The sequence below is a fragment of the Trachurus japonicus genome, chromosome 23 (genome assembly GCF_045865225.1).
Source record: "Trachurus japonicus isolate A0001 chromosome 23, Traja_1.0".
Classification (NCBI taxonomy): Eukaryota; Metazoa; Chordata; class Actinopteri; order Carangiformes; family Carangidae; genus Trachurus; species Trachurus japonicus.
In genome coordinates this window covers 13769335-13786595 of record NC_140929.1, presented here as the reverse complement: position 1 = coordinate 13786595, position 17261 = coordinate 13769335, and the positions used below count along the sequence as shown (strand labels likewise).

At 40.3% G+C, this 17261-nt stretch overlaps 2 protein-coding genes across 3 annotated transcripts in view; both read left to right on the top strand.

Moving 5' to 3' along the window:
* The first annotated feature begins 2323 nt into the window (after positions 1–2323).
* sypl1 (synaptophysin-like 1) lies at positions 2324–8564 on the top strand. The gene is made up of 5 exons (XM_085769377.1): positions 2324–2556; positions 6657–6775; positions 6902–7106; positions 7246–7437; positions 7951–8564. The coding sequence occupies exons 1-5, from the start codon at positions 2485–2487 to the stop codon at positions 8080–8082; spliced, it is 720 nt and encodes a 239-aa protein (XP_085625503.1). The 5' UTR covers positions 2324–2484; the 3' UTR covers positions 8083–8564.
* Positions 8565–12259: 3695 nt separating this feature from the next.
* atxn7l1 (ataxin 7-like 1) overlaps positions 12260–17261 on the top strand; it is a 28712-nt gene continuing 23710 nt past the window's right edge. Inside the window, exons 1-2 of one of the 2 annotated variants that reach the window (XM_085768804.1) lie at positions 12260–12491; positions 12982–13056. In XM_085768804.1, the coding sequence (XP_085624930.1) occupies positions 12395–12491; positions 12982–13056 (172 nt within the window). In that variant the 5' untranslated portion in view covers positions 12260–12394. Of the gene's footprint in view, positions 12492–12981; positions 13057–17261 lie in introns of those variants that run through there. The other variant, XM_085768805.1, reaches the window with a different exon arrangement.

Here is a 17261-nt window from a genome sequence, read left to right as displayed (position 1 = left end):
ACTGATTAAAGATGCCACCCTGTCAGTTTGAAATGGTTGGTTTGTGACGTCTCTTTTTGTACAGGACTTATTGAAAATGTATTGCTCAACACTCAGGTTCAATCTTTCTAGTTCATTTAATGTCAACTTCTAATATTGGATTCAAGAAACCCATTGCAGTTTCATGAGTTCATGTTTTTGAGAACATGACAAACTAAATCAACAAATTCAATTTATTTATTGTAATACACTAATCATTTCCTTGGAGGTTCTCCACCATTGCATTCCACCAAATTATTTCTCCATGATTAGGAATCTTGTTTGTCATATTCCATGGGTTTCATGCTTGTTGCAGACATATTTTTGCATGTGAAGTCAACCTGCTGTGCGCTGACACAGAATCTTTAGATGAGATTTCTAGTGAACTGAAATGAATTAATTGGAAGTGCACTGATTTGAATCAGATTAGTACCACATTGTGTACAGCATCTTTTCCAGGAAACTTATTTTGCAAATTGTTTGGAAATTATTCTAAAATTATGAACCCGTAAAGAACAAAATAGCACAGGTTGGGATAATTTACTGACAACACACCACCTCTCCTCTATTTCTGTGCTGTCTTGCCACCACATTCCTGTGTGACTGTTACCGTGCTGACAGCCGAGACAATCAACAATTGTTTAGTCCCTAAGTTGCATTTCTATGTACCGTCTGCTCGGTGTTGGTGCTTTGACTGTCTCTGCTGACAGAGCCCATTGTTTGCACAAAGTCAGCCGGCTGTTTTTTTGCTGAGTAAAATCTCAGCTCTGTCTCAACAGGACACATACATTTATTAGCAGCGAGTAACATAGGCCTAGTCAACTTTCATAAAGTTTTTGGGCCTGTGGGTTTTTCCTGTGAGTTTTATTTTGCTGATCACAGAGTGTAACTTCTCACCTTGCTGCAGTAATTTGGTTTTAGAATTTAAACTGACACCTAAAGAGGAAAAGGAAGCACTTTCATTGAGTGATGTCAAAAAGTCCATATATTATTCAGCTGTTATGGGACTGATATTGCCTGGGAAGCTGCTGTGGTGCGTTTCAGCAAGAAGATTCTGGGGGCTTTGCATCTAGTTCATTGCTGATATACTCAAAGCACTGCTGGATATCTCTAGTTATTTGAGATGTCCAATGTTAAATGTCAAGCCAGATAAAAGCCAGATGTATCTCTCAGAAATCCGGTATCAGACAGACTCTGTTTAATATGATGAGCAAAGTTATCTTCTAGTTTATTTCTGGTGCACTGCTCCTTGAATCCATCACTGTTCTGTTCTGTTCTGCCCGTGGTTTAATTTTAAAACTGTCAGTGATGGTTGAAGTTCAGTCTCATGTCAAACATGCAGGAACCAAATCAAACAGTCGTGTCTTCTGGGTGAAATGACCCTGAACTAACCTTAAGTCCTGGCTGCAGCCGCTCTCTGGGCTAAACCTCTTTCTTTGTCTTGGCTGAGTTTAGAGAAGAGAATCCGTGGTTTGCAAATGAGAGTCACAAGACCCAGTTTAATTCAACCCAACTTTATTTATACACCACAAACAAGTTGTTCAAAGCGTAAATATACGGTAAACACAATGGTTTAAATCTAAAGACTACGGTTTTAACATTACTTTAGAATTAAACGCCAGATTAAAAACATAGCTTCCTTAAAAAAAAAAAATACAGACGGAGCTTGGTTTTGGTTTCAATAACCGGAGGCAGCGAGTTCTATAGTTTGGGGGCATTAAAAACAGAAGGTCAGCAGCACAGAGGTGTTAAATGCAGGAGTGCACACTCAGCAATTCTAGCGGATGGATCCAATTAAAAGCGGGGCACTTCCGATGCCTCTTGGTGCTCGGGAGAACTGAGAACTTGGTAATTTATACCAATGAGAATGAGGTTTTTTTTCCAGCCTTGTAAAAGAAAGGGGAACAAAAGTTTCTTGCAGCAGTGTGGGACTCATTAGTTGGGGCTGACACTTTCGCATTCAGCGTCTGTTTTCCCCTGTAACTGGACACACATGACGCTTTCTTCTATGCAAAGCGTAAAAAAATTTGGCACAGTCTACGCTCTCCATCCGCTACGTCGCCTTGCGTATTTGCGCATCATGACCAAGCGGAGCGGAACCGGAGCGCTGGGAGCTCGATCGGTTTTCAGCCTCGTACACTGCAAAAAAAGTACAGCTCGAGCGAAGATCCTTTCCATTGATACGTGTTTTTGACACATCTGTAAACGCGTAAAGCTGCGTTTTCAGGAAGTAGGACGACCCAGCTTTGGCATTAGATTTGAATCCCGTCACTTTTGCGCACAGTTGGGTCGTGAAACTCACTTGAAATAACTGCATGTGGTCATTTCTTGCAGCGTGAGCGGTTAAAACCCACGTCATTCTGTCAGACAACTCCCCCTTTTTTCCCTCTCTGTTGGACCAACATCCATAGTTCAGCAACAACTGGATAAAGAGTTGTGGGGGGTTTTTGCACCAGAGGATCAATCATGATGACCGGATTTCGGCTCAACTTGTCGCCGCTGAAGGAGCCTCTGGGCTTCGTCAAACTGGTGGAGTGGGTAAGTTTAATTTGTGTGACTGTTGGGGAGAGTGTGTGTGTGTCATACCCAGAGGACAGGGAGGTTCAGTCCTCTTCTTGGTCCTTGGATTTTCCCCTTTTTCCCTGCTCTTGAGAAAAAACCTAAAAGCAGGGGGGGGAAGTAATCTGGTTCAGGAGGATTTTATCAAAACTGAAAATGACTGACACGTTTATAAAGCACATGAACATGAGCATAACTTAAATATACATTCATAGATAGCATGCATCAACTTCATTCTTGCTTCCAGCTGCAGTTTATGGGTTTTTACACAAGTGATAGTGGACAAATGTGAATACAATTTTTTGTTTGTCTGCTTTTTTTAATGCAAAAATAATGTGCTTATTATGATGGTATTTTCATTATTATGATTTGCCTTCCCCCATTTACTTCCTCACATTCTTCAAATTGAGATCAGAGATTGAAAGTAGAAAGAAAAGTGAGCCCAGACCTGTGCAGTTGTTGAATGAGCTGGTTCTGCCCTTCAGCGGACACAGTTAGAGATTAATGCATCTCAGCAATAATTTACTTCTGAGTAACTGTGCAAGAGGATTGAGACGTTATCGGGCTGTTCATACACTCACACATTCACGCTCACTGCTCTAGGTTTGTGTGTCAGGGTGGACGGTGCAACAGTTGCTTATGAAAAGTCCAGTAATCAGTTTTGCTCTACATAAATGGGTCAGAGGAATCCAGTGTGGGTAATGCAGCTCAGCTCGTTTCTCTCAGTTGCTCTGTTTTCTCATTACACACACACACACACTTTCAGAGCTATAGAGCAGCAGTAACACCCAGTCATCTGACCCAGGACAAGACTGTGTTTGTGTGTTTCTCTTTGTTGGCCTTATGTAACCCTTACTTAACACAGCATATTTTCTTAATCACAAGGGGCCGAATGATAAATTGTGTGTACAAATGTACTCATTTAATGCTGGGGGCCTTCCGTGTGCTAATACAGGGGTCCTCACCCACACAATGGCTCTAATGACTGCATTAAACACAATTTACTGGGTCCAAGAGTGTGAGTCATCAGTGTAATGAGGCTGATACAGAGCACTAGCTGAACAAACACCACTTTACTAACAGTATCACAAAATATCACTGTTACAAAATAATGTACTGTAGAAAATGAATGATTGAGCACAGGATTTTATTAAAGGCACCGTTTGGTAGATCATTTAATAACATCCCATTAAAAATTATCCCAAAAAATCTGTATAAAAAATTGTAAGTTAGTAACATTCAGGAAATGCTGCCGTATGTGACATATTACACTAACACAGAAAAGACAACATTTAAAGATCTCATTTTAAAGGTTGCATGTCCATATTTACTAATTTCCAATTTTCATACTTTATATTAGAGCTGAAATTATCAGTCATTGAATCATTTAGTTTATCTAGCCTAAATAAATTATAATTGGTGACTATTTTGTTCATGTAATTTTTCAAGTATAACTATCAAACCTTTTTATTACGCCAGCAGAAGTGTAAGTATCTATGGTCCGTACTTTGTTAAGGTGGTTGTCATACGGAAACTGTAAATTAATAGAGTCGCTCCAGGGCTCTGATGAATGTTTGTCCTTCATCTGGAATGCTGTACATGAAATCGTAAGTTTTTGTAATGGGCTTGGCCTAAACATTCATACCTCCCCAGATATTATCTGACATACAGTAGTAAACAGGAAGGAGTGTTTGGAGAAACAAATGCTACAAGGCTTCCCCATTCACCCAGCATGTTGAATAATGGTGATGAAGCCTGTTCCTCTCTCTCTCTTTTTTTGGACTTGTGACAACATGGTGTCTCTGCCAAAAGAGGGTGAGCCAGATTTGCAAGGCCTGGGAAGGAAACCCAGTGGCAAAGTGGGCTCATGCACATGCATGCTCCACTGGCTTTGGGGGGTTTTGGTCACACTGACCTGGACTCAGTGACCTCTGTGGAAGAACTGGAGGGTGGGCTGCTGAAGATATATCAGATTGAGCATATTCATCTTTTTATTTTGAAGATAAAGTCAGATTTTATGTCCCTCCCATCAGATAAAGTCTGATGAAGCATCTCTGACTTCTACTAACTTTATAACTAAATTGTGAGCGTTTGCTCTGTGTGCAAATTGATGAGGCAGTCTTACAGCCTGGTTATGAGGAAGGACTGCTTTTAATTTCATTTGGCAGTCTCAGGAATGTTGATTGGTACTCAGGGGTTTGCAGATGTCTGGGATGCTAAAGGTCTAAAGTCTGGCAAGGTACTGCTGTGTGTCCACAGTGTTTGGAGTTGTGTTGCTACCAGCAGCCTTAATTAAGACTAAACAGATACTGGAAACCTGGGAATACACTGCACCATCTGACAGTGTTTGTGCAGCCTAGTATTTATGAGAGTAAACAACATGATCAAATTGTTGTGATGTGAGTGTTTTGGTCCACGCTGGCTGTTACAGGCGTCCGAGCCGCGGCTCCATGTCCTCGTAGTGAGACAGTGACACGAGTCTGTGTGAGAGAAGTAGCTTACTGCCGTGTGTAGCCAGAAAAACAGGAAGTGGCAGCCAGTGACATCTGGAGAAACATCTGGAGTGGGGCCTCGAGGTGTGTGTGTGGGCGTGTGTGCAGATGTACAGTATGTGTGTATGTGTGTGTGTGTCTGCACACGTGGGTCTTGCGGTGTCACGCCAAAGGCTAAAAGTTGAGCCGGCCCTGTCGTAAGCATTTTTGATGGATGTGAACAGGTTATGTGATTCTTTTGTGCTGATGAAACAAAAATGAAGAGGCGAATTAAAAGCGTTTCTTTTTACATTTCTGATTTGGTTTGGTGTGTCCTGGTGTGAACAGACCCCTTACTTTGCAATGTGAGTTCTGAATAAATGATAATTTTCTCTGCCACATGATCCACTAGACCTACAGAACAAATGAGATCATCTTAACCTAAAGATGATATATTCAATATTTTCATCAATATTGGATCAATAAATACATGTCATGCAGTTAACTCAGTTCTGCAGAGAGTTTTAGTAGCATTACTTGCGAATGTGGCAATGCATTTAGCAGCTGTCTGTCAGATGTTTCCCACAACTGTTGATAGAAAACTAAAAGGACAGTGAATATAGGCTACCTGTATTTGTCAGGTGGTCAGACACACAACTACAAATGCTAAAGTTGCTATGTGTCCACTATATGCATTTAAGTGAGTGTTTGCTAGCATGTTTGCTAGCATTTTGCCTAAAAACATAGTAAAAAGGCACAATAAATGGAAAAAGAAACAAATATATAAAACTAATTAATTATGAAATAATTTATCAATTAGAAACAGTAAAAAGTAAAACAGCATTTTAAGCTAATGTTAGGAGAAACCAGTGTTAACAGTTTATTGTTAACCAGAAAATCAATTTTTCCATCTCAATTTGTAGGCCTACTCTAATTTCTTGTCCTCTTTTCATGGAAAATCCATTTCTTCAATTTGCATCTTGCAGCTGTTCAAAATTCCTGCTGCGTGAAGCAAGATAATTGTTTAACGTTGACCTCTGTTGTGATGTAACTGTAACACAGCTGTCAGTCACACAGTTAGGATGTGCCACAACGGGCAAAAGGAAGAAGCTAATGCATGTGGAAAATGGTATGATCCGCTGAATTATTATGACCATTGTTTCTCCCACTGCAGACTGCGGGCTAAGCTCAGTCGCAGCCAGCCTGAGTCAAAGAATTTAGTATGTGTTGGTTTTAAGAAGAGTATTAGTGTCACATGGGCCACATGCTGAATCAGATGCTTTTCTTCCCCTGCAAGAAGGAATTCAGGAGACGAATGGTAGAATTTGTGTCACCAATTAGCATGGAAGTCCCATTATTCATAAGATAGCAGCCCAGAGAACATTTGCCCCATTATCTTTTCAGACTTGATATCGTGTGAATTGTGTCATTCAATGAGAGGGTTTTTGTCTTGTAGGTTTATTCAAAAGAGTATATTGAATTGAACAAAATATCCAGTATCTCAAGTTTATTGACAGATGTTTTTCCCTTAAAGCTGAGCAGGGTTTTCCCAAGTCTATCTCTCAACCACTTCCCTCATCCCTCGCTTTCTCATGTCTGTCCAAACAGCTCACGGCCATATTTGCTTTTGGAAGCTGTGGTGGATTCTCAGGGAGAAACATCCTAACTCTGTTCTGTGCTGACGGCAAGAACGACACTATCAACGCCAACTTTCACTATCCATTCAGGTGAGAATCTCAACACAGTTGGTTTTCACTTGACCGTTCAGTTAGAAAAGACCATTTGGGAGATGCTTGAGGCTCAGTGCTAGTGTCAAACAATCATTTTAACCTTGCATTTTATGTCGTGACCAGGTTAAGCCAAGTTCCACTCGTGGTGGGAAACACCAGCATTTGTAACCACACTGTGTCAACCACACACATGGTGGGAGACTCATCTTCCTCATCTGAGTTCTTTGTGGGTATCGCCATCGTCTGCTTCCTGTACAGCATGGTGGCTCTGTTGGTTTACTTAGGCTACATGCACGTCTACAAGGACTCTGACTTAGGACCCATTTTGGTGAGTATTGATCCTACGTTCTGGTTTTCCAATATTTGGAAAATTGGTAACTTCTCATATGAGGATTTGTGGTTCACTAAAAATAAGAGAGTGGTATAGCTTCTGTTTGGAGAGCTGATTTTTTTGCTCTTGTTTCCAGGACTTTGTGATCACAGCGACTCTGGTCTTCCTGTGGCTGGTGTGTTCATCCGCCTGGGCCAAGGGCCTGCAGAATGTGAAGGATGCCACAGACACTGAAGGCCTCAGTACCACGTTGGCTCTCTGCAAAGGCAACAACATCACCTGTGAGGTCACAGAGTTCGCCAATCTGCGGACCCTCAACATCTCCGTGGTGAGAGGAAATACAGAGCAGCTTCCCTAGATGCCAGATTCAGATTTTTGTTCCTCCTGCATCAAGCTCTTTTTGATTTTACTCTTCAAAGTCTGTTTACATACTCGACTCCAACCGAATGATGAATTAAATACACACTCGTCTCACGCTCCATGCTTTGCTCTGAGTCTGACCTGTAAAACCAAACATTTGGCTGGTAGAAAAACTATTTCTATTTTTTTTTTAATGAAAATAAGAGTCAGTGATTCTGGATTTGGCTGATCCCTCCATTTTGAGTCAAACAGGCAGCAGCATAAACATGAAGCAGCCTGACTCACAGTCATGTGACAGTGAGCCATAGCACTTTCATTTTCTTCACACTGTTGGTGGGCTCAACTCAACATTTTCTGTGCCCAAAGCAGATTTGTTGGGCTAATCACAAATGTGACTGGTCTTTAAATTGTAACTTGAAGTACCGGTACTTAACTACTTTTGATTATGATTAAACATTTCTTTCTGTCTTTACTCTTCCAGGTGTTTGGCTACCTCAGCATGTTTGTGTGGGCGGGCAATGCTTGGTTTGTGTACAAGGAGACTCGCTGGCACTCTCAGAAATTCTCTTCCCAGTCTGGACATGGAAGGCAACAGGTCCCTGCACCCATCTAACACACAGCATAGACACAACTACACACAAAGTCAGAGCCACATACAAATACGCATTGACACAACAATTAACATGCGCACACCACACACAGAACCAAATAATTCACATAGACATTTTGTTTATCCACATGTGTGTAAACAAATGTGCATGTAGACATAGATACACTTTACATGTGCACACATATTATGTTCTGTGAATATGATGAAGATGAAAAGAAAAATGAAGGGATGAATTGATAGATGGTCAGTTTAATAACAGTTTCCCTGACTGACTGGATTTGGATCTTATCAGCACAGTTATAGCAGTGTAGGTCGTACACAGAGCTGAACTGTTTTTTTTTGTAAACCAAAATGACTAGATGCCATATAATTATAATTCCTTGCACATTCATGGCATGCTAGACCTGAGAGTACTCCAGAAAGAAATGCCATGTTTTTTCCTCCAAATATTCCTAAGTGGCCTTTAGATATTGGGGAAGAAGAAGGTGTCACTTAGAGGGTTTAAAGGTGCTATATGTAAGTATTTTGGTTTCAAACATTCAACATAATTTAAAAATAAATAAACCGTTTTGACAGCATCGCTTTGTCAAACAAATCCATGTATTGTGTTGTGTATGTTTAGTAAATTGCTGTAAATGCTACCATTGGCTATACTATAGCAAATACTTACTTATAGCACCTTTAATGTCTTTACATGTGCCTTCATTTTTACCACATACTATAGCAACACAAATGCAATTAGTATTTCAATAACAGCAGTAAATAACAGCCTTTTGCAAATACTCCGAGAGGGTTCTTTTTGCTTTCGCAGGAGATACACGCACAGACAGCGACCAAATGTCATTAGCTTTATAGCAACAGCTTTGTGCCTTGTGGTAATGAAGAGAGCTGTTCTTATTTCTGTGTCCATTTGAGAATGCCATGCAGTTATGATGCTTCATTTCATTATGATGAATGTAAGGTACTTTGAACTCATCTCTGTGTCTGTGGCAGTAAAAAACCAAGCACTCCGAGCTAGATTTACATTTTCAACATCTGTTGCAGGAAGGACAATGTGATCAAGGTCTTCAGGGTTACACAGAGGCTAATATTATTAACTAGGAGGAATGATATAATAATCTATAAGCTGTCACCAATATTTGCATTCACTGACAAATATTGCCTACATTTCACAAAGGCTGTAAGATTTAGTCATACATTTGCCTCAGTGTTAAATATAATTGTATGCACATATTGTATATTTCCTAGATAAAAAGCACTTGTGCATCCAGAGAGGATGCACTCAGATATTCATTCATTCTCGCATTGAGTCCATTTGCCCCCTAGTGGTGGTTATCAGGTTTAGAAATGTGCACATAAGGTTAAACCAGGATAATTCATTTACCACACGAGTGTCAAGATGTCCTCTTTTAATACATTGCTGAGGTGAATCCATAAAAGCTTTCATTCTCATGGGTGGTCCTTTTTTTAAAAAAAAAGGTCTTTACAAGCAGATAAGTTACATTTTGAAGCTTGGCCTCTAACCCAAATGTCAGGGAGGCAGTTTGCACATTCAATTGTAGAAGTTCCTTATCATAACATGCACAGTTCACACTTATGGTGCTTAATACACTTTTGTGATGTCCTTCAAAGCACTGTGAGAGTCTGAAACCATAAAGAACACTTGATTGAGAGTTGGCTACTTAATTGGTTCTGGAAAATTTCGCTGTGTGAGTGCAGCCAAAGTCTGAACTCTTTTGATTCCTCTGAAGGCTTTGATTTATTTAGCGTCTACCAAAGTACCAGTTAGAGGATAAATCCCTGTGTCCTTCTTTTAAACTTCTCTTTTAGTATGGTGTTGAATGTATTATATTAGTAACCTCTTCCTTTTAAATTTTGGTTTTCATCCGTGATTTGGAAACTGTGCTGCCAAAGCAATATTTTCTTTTTCCTGCTCAAATCTTCATGTGATGTTAAATCAATTATCTTGTTGTTGTTGTTGTTGAACCAATCCGTCCTATTTTTTGATTGTCTAGTTTTTTTGAATCTTTCATGAGACGCAGTGAGCTGGGGTTAGGTTTTTTAAACTACGTGACCTCTTTATTTTTTATTTTTCACTTTTTTCACTGCATATAGATGTTTAGTTTGAGTAGTTTTTTTTATTCTGTTTTTCTCTTTTGTCTTATGCTTTTATGGTTGAAATGTTGAAAGTATGTTGGATGGTGTTGCTAATTCATTTAACCCCAGCTGTGTGTGGTGTACTGGTTATGCTGCAACACTCTTGTAATCATCATCCAACATGATTTGTCAATGATTCTTATGCATTTAACCTGCCTGAAGAGAGACATACACTCTGTGACACGACAAGTTTCAATGTGCCTTTTTTTTATTTCAATAAAATTGAATTCATGAATCTCCAAAGTGAACATTTTATCCTTCTGCAAATGTGTGTGAAATGCAAGATTTTACAGAGAAGTAGAAAAATATAAGAATTTGGATTGTTTTGGACTTTTTTGTTCAGGCAGGTATAAAAAAAAGGAAAGCCTTAAAAGACAGAGAGGCATCTGTGACCCAAAACCATTATCATGACCCTTGAAGAGACAGGAAAATGCCACTCTGTGTTTCCTGGTTTGTTCTATGACCTCAGTGATCACTGTGTGGGAAACAAACCCAACACGTGGTTTAGTTTTCCTTTGTTCATGTGTGTGTGTGTGTGTGTGTGTGTGAGAGAGAGAAGGGCAGATGTTACAAATGATAGAGATGTGTGTGGTGTCTGTTTATAAGAAATACAGAAAGAACCATTTGTGTGTGTGTGGTCCGTATGCAATGGACCATTTAGTAGTGATTGTGCTTTATAACACTGATGGATTTGGCACTCACATTTGCGAGTGTTTAATCCCATTTAACCCTTCATCAGTTTATTGCTCTCATCAGTATGATTGAGACAGAATTGTGTGGCCTTTTTTTTTGGCTTGACCTGTTGTCACCATCTGCATTCAGAGGCATACAACTGACAGTTTAATGAATTTATAGGCTACAATTAACATACAACTTCACAATGGACCTGCAGCGTTAAACCTGTTAAACAATGGTTGGATTTCGGTATCCTGTTTATTCAGTATTATTATAACTGGAGTGGAGAAATAATGTGATTGTGAGTGTGTTACCAAAACCCCCATCCAGCTGGTTTGCACATGAAATGCAGGTTGTGCTTTCAGCCACAAGAGGTCAATGTAGTGCCATGGGGATGACCTACTCTGGCACTCCGAGGCCAAGCACCAATGAACAAGTTTCTTCCAGTGAAAGTGACTGAACGGGATAATCCAGGTGGGTTGAATGGTTTCTCTATTTTCCGTTCATTTAGGTAATAAACCGACAATGGTTACTGTGATGCTTAAAAAAAACTAAATGCAAAGTAGGCTACAATGGAAATCTATTTTTGCTGTGTGGAGCCACTGTGTGAAGCTGTTGCTTTCGTTTGCGGTGGTGTCTGACCTCTGACCTCACCCACACAAGGCTGCTACATACCTCAGGTTTTTAGGTCCTCAATGAAGCCAAATAACCAAGATAAAAAGTTTTTGTCACGCACACATTTAAAATGATAGTAATCCTGCAGCTGTGACCTTACAATATAATCTGAGCTACTAACACCATAATATGATTATTTATTCATTTACATTTAAAAATAACTCTTGGCATCACATTTCACTATCTTTTTATAGCATAGGCCCTTTGGATTTTTAATATGCACTGCATCATTTATACCAAGGCCTGACCAATTAAACACACAACAAACATAGACACATGGTTAAATTAACTTTATTTATTTAAAAAATGGAAACTTCTTAGGATTAGGGGACTACTCTACAGCAGCGGTGGATCTAGACATTTTCAATAAATAAAATTAATATTATTGCAACTTCAAAAAAAACACAGCTTTGACAACTATGTTCAGTGATGCCTAACTCTAAACATAAACTTGTTTGAAGCCTGACCATTGCTCGAGTAATTGCTTTATTCAGTAAGCTATAGCCGTTTATATTGTGTTTATATTAGCAAGATTGTTTATGTTTTCTTTTATTGGATTTAAATAACATGAATTCTAATGTAACAACGTGAACTTTTGCCCTCTGTTAGAGCTCTGTCCGCTGTCTCTCTCCGTGGCTCAGCCTCTCAACCCCCACCCCCGACAGCTGCCGAACTAAGCCGATGGCCGCCGAGCACGACGTCAGCATATCTCGTTCTTTCGTTTTTTCGGCTGCTGCGTGCGAAGGAGAGAGAGAGAGAGAGAGGAAAGAAAAAAACGGCTCTCGCAAAGCAACAAGAAGGAAGAGCAATGGCGACACTGGATCGCCAAATACCAAGTCCGGATACCTTCCTCTGCGAGCCTTGGTCTTCCTTCGTCAGTGCTGCTAAATTACGTTTTGTTGACAGTAAGTTCGCGCGTCGCTAACGTTGTTGTTTTCGCGGACAAACTGTCGGGAAGTGCGTGGTCCAACTGTCTGTGATTGAGTTGAGTAAAGCTCCCTCCACCATGCAAAGGGGTCTGTCAAAGCGCAGCAAAGTAACTGTCAAAAAATATACTACGACCGAAAATGCAGTATTTATCAGGGCTGCTTTGACAGCACGACGTGCACGAGCGTGCCGTTCGCGTGCACAGTTTTGAACCGTCGGCGCGTGCGGGATCAATAACCGTCAACTGTGTCCAGCAGCTGTAAGTTTGTTAGCTTTGACAGCTCCACTTGATTGAGGAAGCCAGCTCGGGCGCTAGCAGCAGGCTAATGCTAGTCAGATAGCCAGCCCCTCACACAGGCAGCATGGCTCCACGCATGCCCCCCTCCTCCCACTCCACCTCCACCTCCTCCTCTCCTCTTAAAGTTTGTTGTGTTTTTTTTAGTAAGTTGGCTCTTGTCGTTCATTCAGACGCAGACTCGTCTTTGGATAACAGCGACAGGGAGCTTTACTGCCTCGGTGACGCCGAGAAGCTCAGCAGAGAAGGTGAGGAACTTGCTCCCCTTTCTATTTAATGGATGACAGACACAACACAAGGTGGTGGTTTTGTTATTGTTTCATCGCACATGCTTTGCAACATTAAGGAAGCCAGGGCATGATGTTTTTAACCATTACTATAACAGAAATGACCATATGGTTTTTTAAAAATTCATATTTTGGTTAAGGCAAAAACACCTGCTTTTAAAGAGGGAATAATAAAACCTGTTTTGTATGTGTCTGTAACGTAAATGTTTATTTGATAGCGTCAAAATCATTTTTTTTATTAGCACATGAAAAATATATATGTAAAACAGCATATTAAAGAGTAGAACAACGACAACAAAAAAAACATACAATATAGATACAGCAAATGTGCAGGAGAAACAAAAAAAAAACCTAAGGGCTTGTCAAGTGGTCCTCCTAAAGATGAACATTCAACATAAAAAAATAAGATTTACAGTACTGTGAAGAACAACATAAAACAGTGCTGACATATAAATACCTGTATAAAATGTCAGAACATTGTTGAAAAGAAATCCATTATATATAATAGTTTCTGAAAAAAATGAAAAGACTATTCAGATTGCTTGCTTGAAATGTCCACAGGTATTTTTGTAAAGTATTTAGTCATATTTTTGACTGAAAAAAGACAAGAATTGGTCATTATCATTGTATGATTATTATATAACAATGTTTTTTATTGACCTTCATCATGTATCCATCAATCTCTCTATCTCTTTGATTATGTTGAATAGTTAAGAGTTCATTTCTTGTCAACACTATTCATTCGTTGTTCAGCATCAGATGCTCATGTAAAGGCAGGGATGGCAAAAAATATTTTAAATACATAATATACAAAAGATGGAGCAAGTGACAGGTGATATATTAGGATGAATAGGACGACATCAGTGGTGAAGAAGCATCTCGATGCTGCGTCAGTTGTCTGCTGGTTAAAAGGAAAGCTTAAAACCCAGCACTGCCAAAGTCATTGTGAAAAGAAAATGTGCTTTTCTTTACCTCCATCATACATACAGAGTAAAAACTATTTCCCAGGGGTTGGATCTGAGGTGTCTGTAACATATTTTTAGTTAAGTGGTACATTATCCGCAGCAGTCAACGAGAAGTGCTTGTACTAGAGGGTGTTGATATATTTCAGCCATAATTCAGAGCCTGTTACAAATGAACTTAACCTATGTAGCCAGCTACAATATGTCTTATTTGCTCTGCTAGCTGAGTTGCACTCGGGGCTCTTGCTCAGGAATACCACTTGTATTACGTGTACGAGTGTATGCAGAGGGAACTGTGGGATGCCCCAGAGCAGTGAGTGGGTACTTCCACCCCCCACTGAGCTACCCGGGGGACAGAGCCAGAGGAGTTCCTCCATACCTCACCGTGTATAAATACCCACAGGAGCACGCGGTGCACACTAACACGCTTGAGTCATCCCTGAAAGTTTGAGCGTGCCGCCGCCCTCGTAGGAACACACTGAGCCGGGGAAACTCTTCTCACTCTCTCACTCTCTTACCGGTCAAATACCAACCTCACCCCCCATCCCACACATACACACACACACACAGGCACACACTCACACATGCTTCGTCTTCCTCTCTCAGAGCCAGACTGAAGCAGTAATTCCAGAATTGCTGATCTGCTGGCAACATGACACTACATTCGGCCTTCTCACACACGCAGACACCTAAAAGCCTCATAAACACGCAAGGAAACACGTCTTAAAAGCTTTATTTATACATTTGTATTGAGCAGAAAGTAGCGTGACTCACTGAAGATTCATATACCACATGTTTTACTCACACATATTCGCAGATGGTGAGGCCTGGCTGGTTGGCAGTAGCTGATGTGTGGCGTGGGTCATGATTAGTATCTGTGTCTCTCCCTCTCGCACACATCCACACAGTAGGAGATGATGACAACCAGCAGAAATTTAGCCTGACTTGACTGGCAGCCACTGTCATCATCCCACTAGAAATAGACAGACGCACTATTTGCATGTTTACTATTCTCTAATCTCTATAAAAGTGTGTAAAAGTGATGGGAATCGGTGGCATCCTCACCGATATGTTAGCTATTCATTACGGTTCAGTCAGTATTCAATTGTATTGTATCATTGCAAACAGCCATTTGAGATGACAGCGTGTGGCCTAAGACACCAGTCTGACAAAGACGTCTGAGAAATGTGCTCAATGCAGTGAACTGCAGGATGTGTCGGGCACAAGGGAACATGCCACATTGTGCAGGCTTTGACACAATCCTGCTGGCAGTGCATGTGCTGTTTCCTCTGATGAGGGTTTGAAAAATCTCTCATTATCTCGCAGACCACTCAAAATTAGTCATTTTGTAAGTGGGCTTCTGTTGTCTGCGTTTAAATAGTTTGAGCTAAAATTAGCCACCAGAGCTGTCAAGCCTGGAGTGCAGTCAAACAACTTGATATTAGCAGAAATCTTATGTCAAGGTAAACTGAGCTCCTCGCGGATTTCTTTCTTTTTTACATAGACCAAACTGTTGATAAAATAATGAATTAGCTCTGCAGCTCTGCCCTTGGCTTAGAAACCTTGCTGTGTTATTAGAATTGAAGTTTGGAAAAAGAGCAAGATGACAAAAAATAAGCAATTGAATCAAAACGCCATGTAATAGCTTCCCTGGAAGGAGTTCACTTTTCAGCCTGGAGCCAAAATTACTACCTGGTGATCAGCAAAACTGACCATGTGAATGTTTTACGAGGAAAAAACCTTTCATGAACCAAAACTTTATATTGCACTGAGTATTTGTTCTTAGCAGGCAATCGTTTTGGAGCTTTAAACATAAATGAATCCCTCATCATAACTCAGCACGTTGGGTCAGTTTCTCCCTGTGACATGCTGTTTTCACTGCATCATTTGCAAAAAGACTTACTCACAAAATAGCCTGAGTGAGCTACTTTTGGGTCTGACTCTCTTTTAAGACCAGGCACTGTGTCTTTATCCTAGCCAGATTTCTATCTTAACTTTTTTTTTTTTTTAGTAACAAAGGAGAGACTTGTTGAGTTTGTAGTCTGAGTTCTGCAACATTAACTGCCAGCCAATCACTGTTGTTGTAAGCTTGTTTACTTTATCACACAATTTGCTGTGGGTCCAATAATTATGTGGTGTGCCTGTTCAAAAAACACAACTGCAGTTGAAGCCGCTGCCCGTGCCCTCCCCCTGGAACTGTACTTTAGTAGCACAATGATTATTGATAAGTGATGCCTAGCTCCAAGATATCCCCCTAGGCTGATTGATTGTAGGTTATTTACTCAGTCAATTTGGAGCAGTTGCATAATTACTTTGGTCTTGGTCAACCACCAGCGCTGTGCTGTTCTCCTTACGCTGCTGTCAAACTCTTTTGTTAACCAGCAATTTTAGTTAGGTTGCTCTCCAAACACTAATTCACCAATGGGAGGTTGATTTACTTATTCTAAATGCAATCAGTGTCCATTGCTAGATTGTTTTAGGAGCTCTAAACATGCTTATTCACCAGTGAATGATTGTTTTTGTAGTTCATTTTCTGGCCTGTCAGTCATTTGGCAGACTCTGGCAGTTGGCTTGAGATGAGCACACATACCGTACACACAGTTGCACACACACACACAAAATTCAGGCTGCAGAAATAAGCAATGCAGTACGCACGTTGTTTGCATTTGGCTTGGCAGATGCAGAGGAAATTGCATTGTTGCTCCTTTTTTGACTTTTCCCACTTGAGTCCTTTTCTGTTACTGTAAACGTTGGGATTTGCCTTTTTTTTTTTTTTTTTTTTTGGCTGGACTCTTGTTGATAGCTTATTATTTAAGAAAATGTGCTCATTTCCTCAGAGGGCGAAGACAGGAAAGACACAAACTGCGGTGATGCTGATCAGCTCTTTGAACTGAAACCACTTGGCAGGCAGAGTGAAGCTGTCAACAGTTGTTTCCAGCCTCTGTTTAATTGCCTGCTTTACAAAGTTAATAATCCTTACCACTTGAGAAATACACGTTTAACTGTTATGATAGTGCGAAAGAAAGAAAAAAAAGTAGCCACACCTTTCCATTTGTGTTTGTATTATCATAGCCAGGATCGCACCACCTTCAGTTAAGCCTCAAAAACAAACACCACTGTTTGTTTGCTAGTGAAGGAAAGCTGGGCTTTTTTTTTTTTTTTTGATCGGCAAACATGGGAATTGGAGAGTTGGGATTGTGGCGT